This window comes from Cydia amplana, chromosome 2 (genome assembly GCF_948474715.1).
Source record: "Cydia amplana chromosome 2, ilCydAmpl1.1, whole genome shotgun sequence".
In the NCBI taxonomy this organism is placed as follows: domain Eukaryota; kingdom Metazoa; phylum Arthropoda; class Insecta; order Lepidoptera; family Tortricidae; genus Cydia; species Cydia amplana.
The window spans coordinates 2,885,247-2,908,514 of record NC_086070.1 but is presented as its reverse complement, the minus strand read 5'-3'; the positions used below and the strand labels follow the sequence as shown (position 1 = coordinate 2,908,514).

Genomic DNA, 23,268 nt, shown 5'->3' with positions numbered 1-23,268 from the left:
GAAACTTGGTAAGTAGATGTATTCTGTGAACCGCATTAAGATTTTCACACAAAAATAGAAAAAAAACAATAAATTTTTGGGGTTCCCCATACTTCGAACTGAAACTCAACATTTTTTTTTTCATCAAACCCATACGTGTGGGGTATCTATGGATAGGTCTTCAAAAATGATATTGAGGTTTCTAATGTAATTTTTTTCTAAACTGAATAGTTTGCGCGAGAGACACTTCCAAAGTGGTAAAATGTGTGTCCCCCCCCCTGTAACTTCTAAAATAAGAGAATGATAAAACTAAAAAAAATATATGATGTACATTACCATGTAAACTTCCACCGAAAATTGGTTTGAACGAGATCTAGCAAGTAGTTTTTTTTTAATACGTCATAAATCGCCTAAATACGGAACCCTTCATGGGCGAGTCCGACTCGCACTTGGCCGCTTTTTTTAGTTACTGGTTTCTGTATAAACACAACCTACGATTTACGAGTGGGGTTTTCTCGCGAGATCACAACCTTGCTCACAGCGTAAGTAGTTCTCGAGATGTTTAGCGATGTGACAGACAGACTGACGGACAGAGTCACGCTATAGGGTTCCTTTTTAGGGTTCCGTACCCAAATGTCAAAAAACGGAACCCTTATGGATTCGTCATGTCTGTCTGTCTGTCTGTCCGTCTGTCCGTCTGTCCGTCCGTATGTCACAGCCACTTTTTGCCGAAACTATAAGAACTATACTGTTGAAACTTAGTAAGTAGATGTATTCGGTGAACCGCATTAAGATTTTCACACAAAAATAGAAAAAAAACAATAAATTTTGGGGGTTCCCCATACTTTAGAACTGAAACTAAAAAAAATGTTTTCATCAAACCCATACATGTGGGATATCTATGGATAGGTCTTCAAAAATGATATTGAGGTTTCTAATATCATTTTTTTCTAAACTGAATAGTTTGCGCGAGAGACACTTCCAAAGTGGTAAAATGTGCCCCCCCCCCCTGTAACTTCTAAAATAAGAGAATGATAAAACTAAAAAAAATATATTATGATGTACATTACCATGCAAACTTCCGCCGAAAATTGGTTTGAACGAGATCTAGTAAGTAGTTTTTTTTAATACGTCATAAATCCCCTAAATACGGAACCATTCATGGGCGAGTCCGACTCGCACTTGGCCGCTTTTTACCTCTCTGATACTCTTAAAACGAACGTGTAGGAAATGTCATCGGATACGGATTACAGATGTGAACCAGTGAACTAGGTAATAGTCTCGCAACTCAGGTCTTATAATAGCATTTCCATTCAGTTTAGTTCTTAGATAGTTCTTAGTTATTTAAAAAAAACCGGCCAAGTGCGAGTCGGACTCGCGCACGGAGGGTTCCGCACCATCAACAAAAAATAGAGCAAAATAAGCAAAAAAAACGGTCACCCATCCAAATACTGACCCCGCCCGACGTTGCTTAACTTCGGTCAAAAATCACGTTTGTTGTATGGGAGCCCCACTTAAATCTTTATTTTATTCTGTTTTTAGTATTTGTTGTTATAGCGGCAACAGAAATACATCATCTGTGAAAATTTCAACTGTCTAGCTATCACGGTTCGTGAGATACAGCTTGGTGACAGACGGACGGACGGACGGACGGACAGCGGAGTCTTAGTAATAGGGTCCCGTTTTTACCCTTTGGGTACGGAACCCTAATTATATATGAAGCCTAGAAGTTGCACACATAGCTAAATTAAAAAGGCCTAGCCTCAATGATATTATATAACCATAGATATGTTATACTCATACTTGAGGAGCACAAAAAATACTTCCATATTTATTTCTGTGCCTACGAAGAAATCTGTTATTTTTGATCAATTTTCTCATTCCATCCATCTTGGTCACACTCGTTGTTAAACATAAGGTCGTCTCTTTCTCTTTTGGTGTGAGGGAGCTCGTTAGCACGTGCACATTTCTCGCTTGTCCAAAGTCGCCGCGTCTAAAGGCAACTTGTCCAATTTGTCACAAGGTAAGCGCTTCAATTTTGGAACGCCTATAACCTATCTTAAATCATTGCCTAGCCTGGTATGGGCATGTGATGTGGAGGGATGCAATTCTTGGGATGTAAAAGGTACTAGAAATGAAAATGGAGAGATGTAGGAGCAAAGGTAAACCAAAAAAAGGTGGATGGACTGGATGAGAAACATAGATGGTAGGATCCTAATAGATGTGGTATACGCGTGCGTGCGGGACAAAACATAGGCAATGCGACACTATGATTGGTCGAATTTATTTGCCCACCATAATCCATACCATAGAATTAGAATAGACAAGAACAACTGTCAATCTTCAAAAGTGCGACCAAAAATGAAATGCAAGTGTGTGCGTAAATTGTCTATGTGAGATCAAAAATAGTGATGTCATGTTACAACATATTAATAATCTGTCGGTGTTTGGTTGCTTTATCGACAACTTTTTCAAATGTGTTATTTTAAACGTATTATCCAGCGTATTTCACTAGCGGTGCAAAGAGGAAACGCCAGCAGCGTACTAGGTACATTTAGCCGGGTACCTATGGCCTAATAGCATATAATTATATACCTACCCTTAATTTTTATATTTACCTAGTTATAAGTTTGTAAATTTGTTTGTTTGTTTGTAAATTACCGTTTTTAGGGTTCCGTACCTCAAAAGGAAAAAACGGAACCCTAATAGGATCACTCGTGCGTCTGTCTATCTGTCTGTCCGTCCGTCTATCACAGCCTATTTTCTCCGAAACTACTGGACCAATTAAGTTGAAATTTGCACACATATGTAAGTTTATGACCCAAAGATGGACGTGTAACGTAAACAAATGAATTTTAAATATGGAGGCCATTTTTGGGAGGTAAATGAGAAAATTAAAATATAAAGTTTTTTCAAACTACATATATCGTGTTACATATCAGATGAAAGAGCTCATTGTAAGAATCTCAAATATATATTTTTTATAATTTTAGGATTAATAGTTTCGCAGTTATTCAAGAAAATAGGCAAATAATGACCATTCCCCCCCCCCCCTTATCTTCGAAACTACTGGGTCTAAAATTTTTGAAAAAAATACACAAAATAGTTCTTTACCTATAGATGACAGGAAAACCTATCAGAAATGTGGTCAAGCGTGAGTCGGACTTAATGTACGGAACCCTAGAAACGCGAGTCCGACTCGCACTTGGCCGGTTTTTTTTTCAAACGTTAAAATTTACGACGTTATGACGTATAAATAACACTTGAACTCCGTGTGCTATCAAAATCGTTACAGACTTATCTTAGTCTAACTCTTACTGTGTTGGAAAGTGAAGTTTAAATTTACTGCTAAACATGTGCACCTTCAAAAAGGTATAACAATCGTTATTATTTGAAGTCGGTTATAAAGGTTAATATCTTAATGATGTCTTGTGAAGAAATTATTACATAGCTATTAATATACCGACAAGTTATCGATACTGTCATCTGAACATTTTGTGAAGCCGTAGCGTAAAGTAACAGTTTATGTTTTTACACAAAATATCTTAAATTATTGAGTAATATGATAAAATATTAGCACACAAAGGAAGAAACACTTATAATTAACTGTATAAACCGGCTTCTTACACTTTTTATGCAGTTAATTTGACAAAATATTGTCAAGAAAATTTCGCTCGGAATATCATAATTCCTCTGAAATGAGTATTTGCTAGGTTTATTTGGCCCCGTGACACTGAAATCCGGTACACTACAAGACACTATCTTCATTGTATTACTTAATCAAATAGTTTTCTTCCGAACTTGTGTATATTTTTCAAATTGAAAATTACGGTGATACGCTCTTGGCCGTCCGCGGCCGTTGTCAAACTCCAAAATGGTCACGTTTTCTCATTTGTAGTCTGACTCTTTCGCACTCATGCGATGTTCATATACGCGAGGGCTTCCCTTTCGCACACTTCAGCTGTCTGTCAAGCGCGAGCGACAATTACAAGTCTGTGATCCATACTAATTTATGAAGGGGAATAAAAAAAATGTGAGACTGTGACAAGCAAGGACAAACAATAATAGCGCTTTCGCTGCTAGTCCTACTGAAAGATACATAAGACTATCCCGTTCAGTCATTTCCCCCCACCCCTCATACCTGATCCAGTTAAAATACAGATTCATGGTGAGAGACGTTGTTAAAATGAAGGATGTGAAAGATAAGATGATGGGCGACAGAGCGTTTGCGTAAATTATTCGCATTTGTAACAGTATATTCCAAGATATAACCACCCCACGTATCTCCTGAATACAGCTTTCCGTATTTTCCAGTCAACTAACATTTGTATGTTTTTTTTTATGTATTCTGTCTCTTTCGCATTCATGAAAATAAATATTCGTTTTCCTACGTAATGGCTTCTCTTTTGCACACTATAATAAAAATTTCTTAGCCTAAGCTTTCTAGATCTGGGTAATAAATGGCATATATGACATGTGCCTACACTTGTACACTGTACACGATTGTTTTCCATTATTCATTGTCGCAACGCAACGAGTGGTTTTGTCATAAAAAGGATTTTTGAAACCATCACCAGGCAATCAAAGTTTTTTTTGGTGAGTACTCTAAATTATAGAAACCTAAATAAGCTAAAACATGTCACGTACAGTACAGGTTTACTTTCCAGTTTTTTTTTCACATTTTTATAGCGTAACCCTCTCACTCAACGCTATTTAAATAATTATTTAAAATGCTCTTTTATGAACAATTTTAGTACAAAAGGTTATTATAAAAAGTGCTTGTTCATTTTAGTCTGTTTTTTACTGCATGTGGCAGCCTTCAGATCTTTTATAGGGAAAACAAAACAAATTAACTTTTACCTTGATATTCGTTACTTTAATAAAAACATCACATTACATGTGAGTATTGTATACATAATATATGTCATAATTGGACGACCACAAGGAAAAAGATCGAACAAACAAAAATAATTTAATTTCTGTCAAAAAGATGATTAACTACCAATGTACAAAATGTAGTTATGCTTTTCCATAAAAGGCAATAAATTTATTATTTAAGTAATGCCAAAAAGTTAAATAAAAAATGGCGAAGTATTAGGAAAATAGGTTGTTAATCTTGATAGTAGGAAAGTAAAATCTTATACTTAGTCTGTGTTTTAACTTAAAAGTTCGTGTAAAAAGTTAAAAGTAAAATTAAGTGCGTTTTCTTAACTTAAGTATAAAATTTAATGTCCATAGAAAATAGTTTGGAACGCTCATTTGCTTCTTGCATAGAAAATGTATGGCGTATAGCTAAAGAAAACAGACTGTAGTAACTATAATATTACTGTACGGTTACCATCAGTTTGGCACTGACAGAAACGGCGTCGAGAACGTAATTTACTTTCTATACATCTCGCTCGTTCTCGCATATTAGTGCAAACGAGATGTATAGAAAGTAAATTACGTTCTCGATAGCGTAAATGTCAGTTTTGACACTGTCAGTGACTCATGGTACGGGCTCTGGTTATAACTCGATTAATAAAGTATAAAAGTAACAAAACACAAACACAACTTGTTTAATATTTACACCTACATAGTTAACTCTGTGTCAATTTAATTGAGTTGATTGAGGAATCCTTTTAGCAATCACATTTCTTTCAGTGTGTGCTTTTCAGTGTGATTATTTTTTCATGGTGAATAATATGATAATTTATAACATTGTATGTACAATGTATGCGGTATGTATATTAGTAAGCAATTATTGTAGACTAAGGACGCTTGCAAATGCGTAGGTACTTGAACAACACCTAATTTGAGCGGCTCGGCTTGATGTTTATTTGTTTTTTAATAAAACGTGAATAATTAAGACATTATTTATGTAATATCAAAAATTCCTCTTTAATTTTGCTTTATTGTTTTAATTGAGAACAATTTCTTAATATTTGATACATCCGCCCACTGTACGAAGCTTAAAATGAATTAATATTGTTGTTCCTTCCTTCAGTAAATAATTAGTAATTTTATTTAAATACCTTACTGTGAAAGCCAAAGGAATCTGTAAATTATAAATTATCTTGGTAGCTTAAGGGGAACAAAGACTACGTCACGTCCCAGATAAAGAATCATCATCATCATCATAACTTAAGAGCTTTGCTGTTGTCGGTGGAGTAATCGCCAATAATTCCTTTCTTGTGCCAGTCTTTTAATTGCCTCATACGACGTATCATTTTTCATTTGGCTAAGATAAGTTATTCTAGGTTTCCCTTCTTCTCTTGTCTTTTCAATCCTGCCTTCCAAGATGTTCAGGAAAAACTTGTCATGCCGCATCAGGTGTCCTACCATCATGTCTCTCCTATTTCTTATTGTATTTAATAAGCATCGCTTTTCTCCTATCATACTCAGGAGTTCTTCATTCGTCTTCCTCTCAGTCCAGCTGATCCTTTCCATCCACCGCCAACACCACATTTCGAAAGCTTCCAACCGTTTAGATAAAGAATAAAAGATGCTTTTTTCTGGCACGCGCATGAAGATGGAAATACCACCAAACATCATCAAACATCAACATTTATTCAGCAATTATAAATGAAGCTTCATTTACTTGAATTTGAGCAAAATCTGCAAAGCATTTTTCTGACTGTTAGTCAAAGACAGAAAGTTGAATCTCGGGATCCGGAAGACACCCGTAGTGATCCGGCGGGATCAAGTCACCTGTCACTTTTCATTTGAATATTTTGACAGTCCGTAAAGAATCAAAGACGGCAGCAGAATTATATATAAACCGCAAACTTGCTATGCTCAGAATTTAAGTTAACTGTGCTAAAACCTAATAAGTTAAGTATGGTTGACTGGTAGAGAATGCCTAAAGTGGCATGAAGTCCACCTGTTATACTCTTTTTTATGTGCAGTAAAGTTTAAAAATAAACAAATAAGTTATTCGTGCATGTTGTTTATATTAACAATTACAATATTCTTAATGAGATGCTTAATTAGGCATCAAAAATGAATATTTTTTGTCTTACATTAGTAGGATAGTATAAAACGTAATAATGATATCTTATACCTTTAAACGAGCAATTCTTGTATATTTTTTAATATATATATTTATTTATAATTATGAGTACCAATGAGTTTTTCGGAACTTATGTACGAAATATCATTTGATATTTACCAGTCGCTTTTCGGTGAAGGAAACATCGTGAGGAAACCGGACTAATCTCAATACGGGCCTAGTTTACCCTCTGGGTTGGAAGGTCAGATGGCAGTCGCTTTCGTAAAAACTAGTGCCCACGCCAATTACTGGGATTTTGCAACTAGCCGTGGCAAAATGCCGGGACCACGCGAGGAAGATGATGATTTATTCATATATTTATTTATATTATACCTATATTTCGGGGATCTCAGAAACGGTTCTAACGATTTCGATGAAATTTGCTATATGGGGGTTTTGGGGGGCGAAAAATCGCTCTAGCTATTAGGTCTTAACTCTGGTAAAACGCGCATTATTGTGTTTTAATATGTTTTCCGAGCAAAGCTCGGTCTCGATATTAAAGAGTCAGCCACACTATACAACATAAAAAATCTTGAACACAACATAAGAATTGCAACAAGTTGCAACATGTCCAAATGAATAAGTAGTAAGATTAAAACAGTTATTTATGGCATAAAATAAATCGCAGCGATACAGTCTTTTATCAGTGCACATCTCCGTGGAACAAAAAGAATAAAAGATCATAATAGGTAAAGAAGAATACGCGCAAGTCATGAGCGGTAGCGAGATATAGTGTTGCGTGTATAACCTGGCCGCGTAGCCAAAATGCCAATCGCGTACGCTTCGTAGCGATCGAAACGCAACTGTCGCTCTAATATGGAAGAGTGACACAAAACTTTTCGTTGTCGTAGCGATAGCGATTGTCACCTTGACTAGGCCGGCTGTACTAACCCTGTTGTACCGGACACGAACACGGGCCAGTACGCGGTGTCAAGACCGTAATATAAACACATCTTAGATGTAATGAATATAGTGAAATAAAATAAAATTAAATGAAAATATTTATTTCAGGCAACTAGTCTAGTGGCCCATAGATAAATAGGCGGGTTCGAACCCCGGCTTGTGCCAATGAGTTTTTCGGAACTTATGTACGAAATATTTGATATTTACCAGTTGCTTTCGGTGAAGGAAAACATCGTGAGGAAACCGGACTAATCCCAATAAGGCCTAGTTTCCCCTCTGGGTTGGAAGGTCAGATGGCAGTCGCTTTCGTAAAAACTAGTGCCTACGTCAAATCATGGGATTAGTTGTCAAGCGGACCCCAGGCTCCCATGAGCCGTGGCAAAATGCCGGGATAACGCGAGGAAGAAGAAGAAGAAGAGATAAATAGGTATCTAGAAACTAACATATTTATCTACATAGCATAAAAAAATATTATCTCTAATCATAAACTGTGACTGGAGAGACTGCTGAACTATAATAGCACCATTCTTAGTGCCCGTAAGCGTCTTTATATAAATATTCAATGCTGTTAAATCGCTGTCGCCTGTGCCCTACAAGCCAGATGAAGCAGCGTTTATCTCGACAATACATTTGCATGTCCGCAGCCGTGACAAGGTGGATATGAATGGAAAACCTCGCAAATATACAGAAGCAGATGCTTTGCGGTTTCAATGGACGCTGAAATGCATTCTGCGATTCCGGCAAATTGCCTTTTTAAATGCTTTCTTTTAGGCTTTGATTATTAATCTGCAATCTTGCACTGTCAACTTGATAGGGCACATTATGTGCAATAGAACAGTACTTACCCCTATAGTCTCAATTTCATTCCATAGCGCGACGTGACGCACGCGTTTGCGTTAAGTGTCACTTTTTATGGGATTTTGAGTTTCCAAAATTAAACGTCCCGCTTGGCTCGTCACGGTATCGAATGAAATTTACACTACGGGTTCTGTCTAATGTAAAAAAGGAATATGCCACGGAGCCTAATGCGAACATACATTTTTATGCCAATGTTTTCGCTCGTACCTACATGTACCTATTGGTAAGAATAAGACGAAGAGTAAAAAACATATTGAGAAAACCGGACTAAGCAATAAGACCTAGTTTCCCCTCTGGGTTAGACGGTCAGATGGTAAGACAGTCGCATTCGTAAAAACTAGTGTCTACCTACGCCAATACTTGGGAAAAGTTGCCAAGCAGACCCCATACGGCTTCCATGAGCCGTACGTGGCAAAACGCCGGGGAAGAGGTGTAAGTTTCTTTTCACGTTTCGTATAAACGATCGTCAATTGGTTAGGCTCTGTAGGGAATAAGAGTAGGTAAACTTAAGAAATGTTGGTAATAGGCAAAGTTGCGATTCTACCTTAATCTCGCGGGGCCTTCGTCTATTTGAACTAATTAGACTAAGTTAATCCCCGCAAACAGTCCAGCTAGGATTTCCGATTGTAATTTTAAATGGAAAACTTTATATTTTTTCACTTATTTTTGTAATGCTAAAATATAAGAAGATACCAACGATAGTCCTAAGGTTTAAAAAATGAGAATCGTGTGGTGAATTACGTTGACAGATTGGAGAATCATCATCTTAACGTCATCCACAGACATACAATTCGCGCTCGCGCTTGACATACAATTCGCGCTCGCGCTTGACATACAATTCGCGCTCGCGCTTGACATACAATTCGCGCTCGCGCTTGACATACAATTCGCGCTCGCGCTTGACAGACAGCTTAAGTGTGCGATAGGGAAGCCATCACGTATATGAACATCCCATGAGTGCGAAAAAGTCAGACTACCAATGAAAAAACGTAACCACTTTTGAGTTTGACGACGGCCGCGGACGGCCAAGAGCGTATCACGGTAATTTTCGAATTGAAAAATATACACTGATTAGGACGAAAAGTATTAAATAAAGTAATTCAGTGAAGATAGGGTCTTGTAGTGTGCCGGATTTCAGTGTTACAGTGCCAAATAATCCAAGCAAATACTCATTTCAGAGGATTTATGATATTCCGAGCGAAATTTTCATAACGATATTTTGTCAAATTAACAGCGTAAAAAGTGTAAGAAGCCGGTTTATAAAGTTCATTATAAGTTTTTCTTCCTTTATGTGCTAATATTTTATCATATTAGTCTATAATTTAAAATATTTTGTGTAAAAACATAACCTGTTACTTTACGCTAGGGCTTGACAAAATGTTCATATGACAGTATCGATAACTTGTCGGTATATTAATAGCTATGTCATTATTTCTTCACAAGACATCATTAAGATATTAGCTTTTATAACCAACTTCAAATAATAACGATTGTTATACCTTTTTGAAGGTGCTCATGTTTAGCGGTAAATTTAAACTTCACTTTCCAACACAGTAAGATTTACATTAAGATAAGTCTGCAACGATTTTGATAGCACACCCAGTGCAAGTGTTATTTATACGTCATAATGTCGTAGCATTTTAACGTTTAAAATAACACATTTGAAAAAGTAGTCGATAAAGCAATCAAACATCGACAGATTATTAATATGTTGTAACATGACATCACTATTTTTGATCTCACATAGACAATTTACGCACACACTTGCATTTCATTTTTGGTCGCACTTTTGAAGATTGACAGTTGTTCTAGTCATATTAATCCTATGACGTCATCTTATAGGTGACACCTGCATTACTGTTGTGACGCTGTCACTGTCAATAATTAAAATGAGTGACGTTCTTGCCGCATTTCTGCCGCAATTAGAACGTTCAATAAAATTCGTCAGTCATTCTGTCAAGGAAATTGACAGTGACAACTCCCGCATCTACGCCGCAGCACTAATGTCACAACAGTAATGCAGCTGAAGTTTCCATTCGAATGTCACTTTTACTATCGATTTCTGATATCACAATTAAATAACGACGTTTTCCGTATACATGGGGTTTACCCCATCAATGGTGTCTAAGGTGTCCTACTGTGTGGGAAATAATAATTACTTCGACAATACAATCGATCGAGTTACTTAAAGGAAGGTAGCATCCTATAGAAGTGGTCTACGCGTGCCTCCGTGAGGGACAAAGCATACGCAATGCGACGCTATGATTGGTCGAATTTATTTGTTGCCCACCACATACTCCATACTAATTTATGGTGGGGAATAAAAAAAAAGTGAGACTGTGACAAGGACAAACAATAATAGCGCTTTCGCTGCTACTCCTATTGAAAGATACATAAGACTATCCCGTTCTGTCAGTTATCCCCACCACTCATGCCCAGTCCAGTTTAATACTAGATTCATGTTTGGTACCTAAATTAGTTAATTCAAGAGCTACCTATTCATAAATAATTCAATTTCGCGATTAATATTTTAGCGTCCTGATTTTCTGTGTTCTTTGATATAAACAATATTGAAGCTTTCACGAAAATTGTTAATTGTGAAATGCAAATTTTCCCTCTTCTTAATTGTTAAATAGAAAAGTGGGCCAATTTTAAAAGTACCCCAAAACCCCGCCTACGTGTTTTATGGCAATCCTGAAAAGAGACGCGTTTCTGAACCAAATTAATTATGACTAAAGAAAATGCGGGCAAATAATACATTATGACTTAAAACTTTTTCGGAAACAATAGAGACCCTTTGATCTTGTTTTGAGACGACATTGACATCCGCTCACGCTGATTGGTCCCCGCGCATCGTAGCCATATCAATCAGGGATGTTGCGAATATTCGCATCCGCATCCGCATTATTTTCAACATCCGCATCTGCATCCGCATCCGCATAAAATCGATGCGGAGCTCATGCGGATGCGGATGTCGACCAAGTCGATAATAGGAACGTCTTAGCGGCGGCGTAAGGCTAGGTAATTTCGTCATTATATAATAACGAAATCGTCTAGATCCCGAAAAGTCAACCAAGTTACTGTTTATTAAATAAAACGCACCTATATTCTTGCTCAAATACTAAACGTTTCATTTTTTTTTTAAATAAAAATTACTAAAGATGTAATATTTGACGTTTTTTAAGTACCAAATCTTGACATCCGCATCCGCGGATGTGAGGCTGTAAATATCCGCATCCGCGTCCACGGATGTCAAAAAATCTGCATCCGCAACATCCCTGATATCAATAAGCATTTCGCTCGCACCATGTCATGTTCGTTTCAAAGCAAGATCAGAACTATAACACATTATAACATTTGAATCGGCCTCCTGGTGTTATTTTTGTTTTAGAGATAAATATAGTCAGTTAAACAACTTTGTCAGCAGAAAAAGGCGAGTTTTTTATATATAATTATAACGATAACCCTTTGCGCCTTCATTTTTTAAATTTGCCACTTTTTTCTACTGACGCCATATCAAGCCATTTGGCCATCATAGGTCCGACTTATCCATACCTATCACTTAATAAGTACTTATAAATATAGGTCTCAGGCGGAAGGGAGAGGGATAGGTTAACTTAACTACTATGCAAGGTGAAATAACATGTGTAACAAGGTGAAATATGCGAAGAATATTGGAGCCATTTTTGCACGAACTTGTCAAATCTAATCACTATCATCACTACATATTTAGTATATAAAACAAATACGCTTCCCGCTGTCTGTCTGTATGTATGCTTAGATCTTTAAAACTACGCGACGGATTTTGATGCGGTTTTTTTTTAAATAGATTCAATAGTGATTCAAGAGGGAGGTTGTGTATAATTTGTTAACCCGTGGGAAGCCGGGGCGGGTCGCTAGTTGTACTTTAAAGAACGCACATAAATGGTAGAACAATGTTTGTCCACAGAATTCCACCACACTCCACAATGCATAGGTTCGACAGCAGGCGAGTGCAGGGCGCGGCCAGCGCGGCGAGAATTCTCGCTCTACTTCTCATCATATGCCTCGCCGGGTGTGCGACAGGTAATTGTTATGCAATAGTATATAAAATTAGACCTAATGATTTTCACTCCACATGATGCATCGCCGAGAGCGCGACAGGTTTGAAACTTGCACTTACACGTAACTCATAAGTATATCGCAGAACGCAGAGGCATTTCGTACATCACTTGCATACTAGCAAGTACCTACATACATCACAAAACACCAACCTTAAAGGTGCATTTACACCGCAGTTAACTTTTGTGGAGTGACATAACTAGTTACTTACTGCGTTGTTCCACACACAAGTTTACTGCGGTGTGGTGTTAATACACCTAATTATAGCATGTCAGCGCAGGATATATCCTTTGCTATAGCAAAGACGAATAATGTATTAAATTAAAGGCTAGACATAATGACGCCTGGTACTTAATTTAATGACCCACTACTACTACTACGCTGGCCCCAGTTTTTTCCAAACAGCCACAATAAAATTGCTATCACAGATACGTTTTTGGCTACGTACAATACTGACCTAAAATACTAGCAAATACAATTTAAATACTACCTACTTTTTAATTATAATGTTTGACGGAAGTATTTTCACTTACATGTGTACCTACATATTATAAGGCCTAATTAGATTAAAATCATAATCTTTATAACGTATTATAGGTAGATAAATAGATAGATAAATAATTATATATAAGTAAGAATATTTTCTTCATTCATAGTGAAAAGTGTTATAATCCATTTCAGCAACGAACACCCTCTGCATTAATAATGATCTTATATGTACAATACTCATGCGTACGAGACTTTTTATCCTACATACGTACATACATACATTACATACGTTTGTATTTTATTTTAATTTTACAAGGTAATCATTTTTGCATAATATTGATATTTAGTAGTCGAATTTGATTTACGAGTTGTATGATATCAACTCGTAGTCTTATAATATCTTTAATAATGTAGGTACTTTAAAATAACTTAATTATTATTATTATTTATTTAAATCGAATCCATAATTGTTAGTACTTACAACAAATCTTAAAATTAATTAAGGTTAGTGACATTCAATTACAAACAATACAAAATAATAATAATAGAACCAATAATAAAACTACAAGTACTAAAAATTAAATAGAACTATAGATTAACTAGGCAACCTAAATGCACCATTTCTCAGCATCTGTGGCTGCCACATGCAGTCTATACTTCGTTTACTACGAAGAATACTTCGTTTTATATAATTAGTTTTCATTATTTAACAAAAACCTTTACGAAATTAATTATATTAGTTAAGAAATAAATAAAAAGAAAGTTAAGAAAAGAACTCATTTTTGTAGTTTAAGATGCAAAACATCATCTACTTCATTATAAACAGAATTACACCTTACACACGCTAATGGAATGTTAATATTTCATCTTGCTTAGGAGTCTAAAAATGTTATTTTTCGCACATTCAAATCATATCTACAATAGTATATTAAGAGCCAACAGGAGTGGTCATTTCTCCATACAAACGTACTCGACTGTTTCCTCCGTGGGTTTTGAAGCTACATCAATGATTTTTTCAACACAGATTAATATTGTCAATATCTGTGTCGGACCGTTTTGCTTTTTTTGATATTTTTGTTTTTAAGGCGCTAGAGCCCTTCAAAAATGGCCAAAATGGCCTAATTGACTATGCCGCAATGACAGGCGTGCTATTCAAAACTGACATCAATAAGTCAAAAAAGCAAAACGGTCCGACACAGATAATGTCATAATCATTTAGATTTCCAAATTTGGTTACGATTGGTTAAGTTTTAGAGGAGGAAACAGTCGAGTACGAAACCTCGATTTTTGAGATTTATACGCAGGATTTTTCGCCTTATCCTTATCGCACTAGTTTTAGGAGCCGCTTCCGTTAGCGAGACGGGTATATTTACCTAAAATATTTAAATCTTAGCTCTTGTTGGCATAATACTGTAGGTACCTACCACATTCATAAATGCAATATTCAACATAAGCAATACATGTACGAAAATAGCTACTAAGAAGACTTACACTACTTTAGCCGGCTCAGCCACAAAATCTCATCAGATCATATTTACTTACCTCAGAAAAATACCTGACACCATTACTTTTGACGTGAAATGACGAATGAAGACAACTGTCTCATTTCACGCTTTGCTTATGAAAGGGATGACGAATGGACGTAATAAGGTATTTTTGTATTGCGTCTTTATAAGCTGCTTAATATATTCGGCTATGTTAATGTACACGGTGTTTTTGTTGCCAGTGATATTCCTGATTTTAATTTATTTGCCTGTAATTTTCAATTACAGTCAGAAACATGATATTATATGACACATAACATTTACGAGTGTTAGTAACATTATTGTGACACATATTTCTACTTAGGTGCTTTTAATATTTCGCAGAAAACAAATTTCATACACAGTGCCGGCCCGAGCCCTTGATCAGGGTAGAGCGAAATCGGGTTTTGGCGCCCTTCGTTGAAGTTTTCAAGCGTATTTTGGGCCCCCGCCACACTCGCGTCTTTTAAAACTTTTTTTTTCTCATTTTCCATTTTGGGGCCCCCCTTGCCATCCGGCGCCTAGAGCGGCCGCTCCACTCGCTCTCTCATAAACAAAATAGAGCTTTTATTTGTTTCCAAACATTCACTTATTTTACTAGTTCCTTTTGTCTTAAAGTTGTTAATCTAAACATCTGTTAAAAATCATTGAAGCAAGTAGTTTTTTATTTAAAAAGTTACAAACTATCATCACCAAAGGCTGCTCTAATGACATACAATTTGCCGCGAGCATCGGCCCCACGTTGGGCGCCACTTTTTTACAAGCATACTTCATGTTTAATACTTTTGCGATCACTTTGAATCTTAATACTCTAACGTTAAAGTCTAATTTTGATTAAACCGCCTCCGTTATTAAAGATATAATATATGTGATACAGATTATTTTCCGGTTCATAATCAGATTTATCTTCCTTGTTGCTAGTAAGGATAAGGAAGCATTCAATTACCTTAATTTTTGCACAGGTTAATTTGTTGGGAGCGCTGTATACGTGAGGGATGTTACTTCAAAGCAAAAAATGTGTTTAGTCAGGTTAATGTATTTTCACACGTATACATTGGAGAAATATTATTTGGTCTGAGAAATTACCTAGTAGATATCTTCTGGTAGAGATCAAGCAAAAAACATCTTCACTTCTAATAAAATCACTACGATTTAACCAGACGTGCTTACTTCAAAATATAAAACATCATTTGCCACCTTGTCACCAGGTTGAAATTTTATTCTCTGCCCCGCAATCTACGAGTAAATATATGCTTTTAACTCAAGAGCAATAGAGTATGCCTTAGGTACTCTGCTAAGAGTTGCATGCATACACACTGAGGACGGACTGCACTTCCTCTATTTATCTTTTTTACTTTTTAGTGTTGAGTGCGTAGGTACAAACATCTTCTCGGTGCCTTTTTGTCGCGACTTGCTAGTAAGAGGAAGATAATCGTAGCTTTCATTTTATTTTAAAATTATATTTGCCAAAACGCTGTTATTTTTACGCACTCTGTTTTGGTTTATTGCATCCTATAAACTTACGTTACGTATTGTATTAATGGGATCGGCGTGACACAAACGCATTTTTAATTTCATTTTAAATATTTATGCAATAAATTTTAATCTTATATGGAAATAAATGAGTTTTCTAGATGAAATTAATTTCATTTCATTATTATGGTGCATTATCTCGTGTACGTTTTTATTAATGCTCCATTTTATTATCTTTGACCGAGAATAACGGATGTTTAAAAAACGTGTTTTAGAAACGTTATATTTCGTTTCATTAGATACTTTGCTTGAAATAATATATTATCATCATACTTTTTTTCCTCCCCCAAAGCCTCCCTCGAGGATCTTTACAATAACCAGCAGTATGCTGCCCTAATCCATCGATTTCAGGATGACTCACGCTAGAACGGTCCGCGTCGAAAATTTAATTTTCTATGACGGATGGTCGGTACACAGAAATGTCAGACGCATTGGCCCGGACACGGACCGTTCTAGCGTGAGTCATCCTTTCCCACGATAAATTTGGTCTTGCCTTATGATCCTAAATTAAAAACCTTCTCGGTTTATTTCCTTGCATACAGATTTTTTCAAGCTTTTTGAATCTTAGACTCGGAGTGTGCCGAAACTGTTTCTAGTTGTCAAGTACTAACTACTACGTTATCATTGATGCGTTGATACCTATATTTTTATACGGACCATTAAATAGGGTTAATATCTTCAGCAAACATATCCCACTTAATGGCCAGACTTTTAGACGCCGTCCGAATAGGAACGCCGTTAAAGATCGTAACCGTAGATATAAAAAAGCATTCGTTTATAAAATACTAATTTTATTTAAATGGAAGTAGTCCAATTATATTGTATTCGAACTAGACGAAATGTTTCTGCCTTTAAAACTCAGGATGTGAGAAAACAATGAAATTTATAGAACAACTAATGTCAAAGTATACTCCAAATTTTTTGCTCATTCTGTATTCAAAAGAGCTATAAAGGAAAAAATCTAGTCTGCTTCCTTGCAATGAAAAAGTGATTATTTTGTTTTGTACGTACACAAAACGTTATAAAAGCTCAATTAAAAATTTTTTACGTCGTCGTTTTTACTGCCAAGCGAAGTCTCACGTTTCATGTTCATTTATTACCAAAAAACCGTTAAATAATTTGTTACCCTCAAATTTGGAATACATTTTGTTTGTTCCCTGCATTCATTTTAACGAAACTATCACGATTCACAAATTGTCCATTCAGATAAAGATATTAATTTATATTTCGCACTGTATCCGATTATAATTGATGACATCAGAAATGAATTCTGAATTTGATTGTCAATGAATAGGTTGTCTCAATCAGAGGCCAACAAAGGATAAATAATGATTGTCATAAGAACCTTTTTGTAAGTATTATGGAGTCCGATTCAGACTTAATAAAGTCAGATTAATAATAAAAAGTGTAATAATAGATTTAAGCAATATTGTAAGCGTTCTGAATAACATCACAACAGTAATGATGCTGCAGTTGAGTTGACATCCTGATCGTTTCTTTAACCGTGTTGGATGCACTTAAAGATATTTTTCTATACATATTTTAAGGAATATTCTAAAATGTTCTAGTACTAAGTATCATGTGATCCTGTTACATTTTATCAGAAACGCCCTATTTTTACACTAACCCGCAAAAAAACATTGTAAGATGTGACCCACAATGGCATTTGAGTTGTTTTCTTGACTGCGAAAGGTCTGTTGACTATTGTCATTACGTATTTCCTAAAAGGTTTGGACTTTAACCCAAAATTTGTTTGAATATCCGAAGATATCTAAAAAGCGAAAATACATAATATTTACAGTAGTAAATATGGGTTACATTTTTTTAATACCACGTAGATGGCAAACGAGCATACGGTCCGCCTGATGGTAAGCAGTCACCGTAGCCTAAGGACGCCTGCAACTCCAGAGGTGAAAACCCGGTACTAGAAAAACCTGTACACTCCTTTTTGAATACACATTACACACATATACATATTACCTATATGTTACTTAACTCTAATAGGGAGCGTAGTTCTATTCTTGCATATATTTAAAATAGCGTGCGCTACGCGTGGGTTGATTGTATTTGTATCAAAAGATAGTGGGAGTTCTAAGAATTGTAAAGAAAATGTGTATATTTCCTTGAAACTTTACTTGACTCTCTTAAATATTTCATGATTGGTGCCTTACAATACTTTCCGCTATAAAAAAATAAATGAAAAGAAACAGAACAATCACACTAATATTTATGCGATTAGAGTCCAAAATATTTCCAGTTGTCCAAATTAAATCAAAAAAGTCCGAAAACCGTCAAAGCTAATAAAAAGAAATCGGACGATGGCGGGCGAGTTGTCTATGTCCACGTCCCCAGGCGATCCCCGGCTATGAGCATGGAATTTATTATTACTTCCAAACTATTTGTTATTTTTACCACTAAATTGTTTAATCTTTTGTTGGTTCGGGACAGGGATGGCAACATTTCCCTGACAAATACTATGAGACACAGATTAAATCATTTTAATTAAAATATTTTAGTATTGTTTGCCCGCATTTTCATTAGTCATAATTTATTTGGTTCAGAAACGCCTCATTTTTTTATTGCCATAAAACAAACCTAACCTATCTATAGGCTAACCTTACGAAAATCCTGAAAAGTTAACGGTTTCAGTTGTAGAACTAATGATAATAAGACCAACAATACATTACGATTTACAACTTTATGTGAAACAAAGGGATCCCTATCTTCTAGCGATTATAGCCCACCACACATAGAAGCCGTAAAAGTCTTTCAAAACTGTTTTGATAAAGATAAGATAAAGATAAAAGTAGGCATAATTAAATTGAATTGAATTTAGACTTTGTTATGAAAAAATATGGAAAACGATTGAATGAGTTTTCCGATAGCTGTACGGCGGTTCGTATGCTAACTCGGGTTGTCGTGTTTTGTAAGGCACTAAATATGCATATTTCGGGACAAAAAAAATAACCAATGTAACTCCTCAATTTCTATGCAAATTTTGATAACAATCGATTACATAGTTTACACGTGACGGTCTAACAAAAAAAAAACAACTGCGTTCAAACGTTACACAAAGTGTTTCAGCATTGTAACATACGCGGGATTATAATTTGCTTAAAGGGATCCCCTTTAAGCAAATTATAATAGGGGTAGAGGTAGAGGTAGAGGTAGAGGTAGAGGTAGAGGTCCCGAGGTGGAAGAATTTAATAATCTTCCATTCAAATTAAACTTGTGCCGAAAAAAACTCAGGATACAGTTAATATAAATAATCGCTCAATACAAACTCATTTAGGTAAGTATTATGCTATCGTTCCATCAAATATCATCCCAACATCGAAAATTTGAGTAAAAAATGTTTTATCTTTGCAATTTTTCAAGTTGGAAAAATACAAAAAGTTCCATTCCGTGTATTAATATCGGAGAATCTAATTTCAATTCAATATTATTATTATTCTTTTAGATATTCAAATTCTAATAATTAATTACAGAACAAAAATTCGATTAAGTACATTTGAAAAGAAAAAAAAATAACGAAATTATAATTAAATATGTTAGTAACAATAGGTAATAATACTTAAGAAACTAGGTATGTTAGCACACAGGAAACAAATTGGTAATAAAATACATTAACATTTATTTTTTTATAAAATAAAAAAAAGTAAAAAGTAAGTAAAGGAAAGTAAATTAAAATACGTTACATACATTTAGATTTTCTATGAAGAAAAGAAACCGCTCGCGATCGATCCAAAACGATTGTAATCTGATGTTAATCAATAACTAACTGTGGATTTAATTGGCATTCAAACTGAATGCACACATCAAATACAATTTTTTTTTATGCGTTTGTAAGTTTTATAACAACTTAACAAGGAAGTTTGTTCGAGTAAGCTTGTTAGTTAAGGTGCATGGACCCAGCGAGTTCGTGTAATACATTATCGTTCAGCTAGCAACTGGGAAATAGTAATGTTAGGGTAGGTCGGCGCATGCAAGCCACAGAGTACCGAAACGAATGAGTATGCAAAAAATGATTATCTTATCTTATCTTATGGAAACCAAAAAAAAACTTAGAACCTCTTAGAGAATCAATTAAAAAATATTGGCAAGATATTGGCAAAATATTATCTAGTTATGATCCCTTCACACGATAAGAAGAAGAAGAATTAATTAGTTTTTTAGAGACACAGAGGTGTAGAATACCAAAATAATGATTAATTGAAGTTTCTTATTTATAGGTACAATACATCAGGACTTAGTTTAAAAAGTTATTTCATGCGTGCATTTGACGTAAATTTATTTACACAATCAATTTAAGAGTTTTACTTATAATTTGTTATGCCGCGCCTTTTATTACAAATTACAATGGCCTTCAGGTAAAAGAAACGTCATAAAAATTGTATGTAGTTTGCAAACCATTCATCTTACTCTGGGCAATATTTAAAAAAAATTACCCCACTTGCCCTTATCTTATATTCATATTCATATTCATATCATTTATTGCATACATGTGTTTACAGTAGGTCTTATATTATATATCTTAGGTTATAACATGCACCCGTTAGGGCATAGCAACATTTTACTTAAATAATACTTAATCTAAATTTTATCTTTACAGCTATGTACATTATTCACCCGCTAGATTGTAATAGATTAATATTAATTTATAATAGAATAATCCAAATAAGATATTTTACATTTTTACATTGTTATTATTAAATTCAATTTATTCCGAAATATCATTAAAAAATTCACTTAAGGTATAATAGCATTTTTGTAATAAAAATTTCTTGATTGCCTTATAAAATAATTCATATTTATTATGCAATTTGATGTTGTTTGGCAGTTTATTGTATACCCGAATTGCTGTATATTGTGGGCTATTCGACAGCGTTTTTGTTTTGGAAGGGGGGATAACAGGCTGATATTTTTTCCTGGCACTATTTGTTTCCTTAAATAAATATTTATACTTCCATACATATATGGCTAATGATAGGATATACTGGCATGGCAATGGCAGTATCCCGTGTTTCTCAAAATAGGGTCTGCTGCTTTCGGGGCATTGAATACCAACCATTATTCGGACACATTTTTTTTGCATAATAAATAAATCCTCGGCATCTGTGCTGTTGCCCCACAGCATGATTCCATAACTTAGCCGCGAGTGCCCTAATGCATGATAGGCCGACAACAGTATTTAAGTCGGTTGTCCTACGTAGGTTGTACAGTGCATATAGGAAGCTAGAGATTTTGGTTTTAGTTATTTCTACATGTTTTTTCCAGTTTATGTTACTGTCAAGGCATATTCCTAGCGTGTTAAAAGTGTCCACTTCCTCAATTTTGATGCTATTTATTATAATATTAAGTTCAAATGTTTTGTTAAGTCCGTGATGGAATTGAATTAATTTGGTTTTGTTAAGATTGATTTCGAGATTTTGAACTTCTAGCCAGTTATTGATTTCATGATGACATTTTTTTATTGTATCGTTATGACTTTCGCCTTTATCAATGCAAATAAGGTGTTGTGTATATTAACTAAATTTGGAAGGCCATTTATACATATCAAGAATTATAATTCGGGTGTTACCTAAATGTTTGTTATTTTTATGTTATTTACGTGTCTAGAAAAATAATTAAAACTCAGCCACTTGAAAGGGTTGCACGTGTTTTAGTCGGCTTGACAATAAATTTTTTGCACTAAAGTATAAATCTTTGCACTTTGGCAAATTTCGATACAATAGGTAATTTTCTACTTTTGTATTTTCTTAAAAGTCTCATAAAGTTAATAAAAGAAACGGTTGGAGAGATCCTAAATTTAAAATAAAATTAAAAATATTTGTGCGTTGCTCAGTTAGCATCAAAACTAACGGATCAGACTACGCGTCAAAGGTATACCATTATATAATACGAGTATCTTAACAAAAAGAGATTACGTCTTTATATGTAGAGAAATTAGACTGTGACAAGTACTTTTGAACGCGAACTATAGAAATATATCTCTATTTCAAATATATCTCTATGTTTCAAATATATCTGTATATTTTAACTATATCTAAGGGTGATAGACACCTTTGGCGCGTTGTTTTATCCGTTACTCTGACTGTGCCTAATTAAATCGCATAAAATAACATTCACCAATAAATTATCTTGGTTTAAATAGTTTATTCACCTTTCGCTATATACCTACCAAATGTAACTATAAACTGTTTGCTTTCCTATTTATATGTGGAGAAATTCGCATCATGTCATACCACATAATTCAGAATCAATTGCACAGCATGTGGTTTCGTATTACATTTCATCGACTTCGCTTGAACACAGTTCAATCGTCTTATATCACATTACTGATAGAACATTTTACATTAATATCACACTTTTTCACATTTCCACTTTCCTTTATTAGGTATATATTATTAACCTTGAAAATAACTTCGCTTTAAAAAGGAAATTGTGATTCTCGATTGAGTTCAACATAAGTTGGGTTGAACACGTAATTTTATTTTGTTATTTTCTCCGCTTTTACATACCTACATGGAAAACAACCAACAATATGTGTTATTTTCCTTTCTAAGGCCTATGTGATTATTTTTTTCGTTGTATATAATAATGTACCTACCGAAAAGAAATCCTTTGGATTCGACACTATTCAAACAAGTCATACCTACCTACTTACAAATGCACACGTTAATAACTACATTTATAAAAGAAAGAGACATTTAAATATATAGTAACAATCTTAAGTAGAATATCTAATAGTTTCTAATTAATAGGTATTCTAAAACTAAAAACGACATGCACAAGAAAAACAAGGGTTACTCTCTTTAGGTACTCAATTATACGTCATATTATTTATTCTCA

General features: G+C 34.8%; 1 protein-coding gene across 2 annotated transcripts in view; it reads left to right on the top strand.

Moving 5' to 3' along the window:
* Positions 1–12,726: 12,726 nt before the first annotated feature.
* The window catches only part of LOC134662054 (uncharacterized), a 32,770-nt gene continuing 22,228 nt past the window's right edge, over positions 12,727–23,268 (top strand). For both annotated transcript variants that reach the window (XM_063518325.1, XM_063518323.1), the window contains exon 1: positions 12,727–12,835. In XM_063518325.1, the coding sequence (XP_063374395.1) occupies positions 12,739–12,835 (97 nt within the window). In that variant the 5' untranslated portion in view covers positions 12,727–12,738. The remainder of the gene's footprint in view (positions 12,836–23,268) is intronic.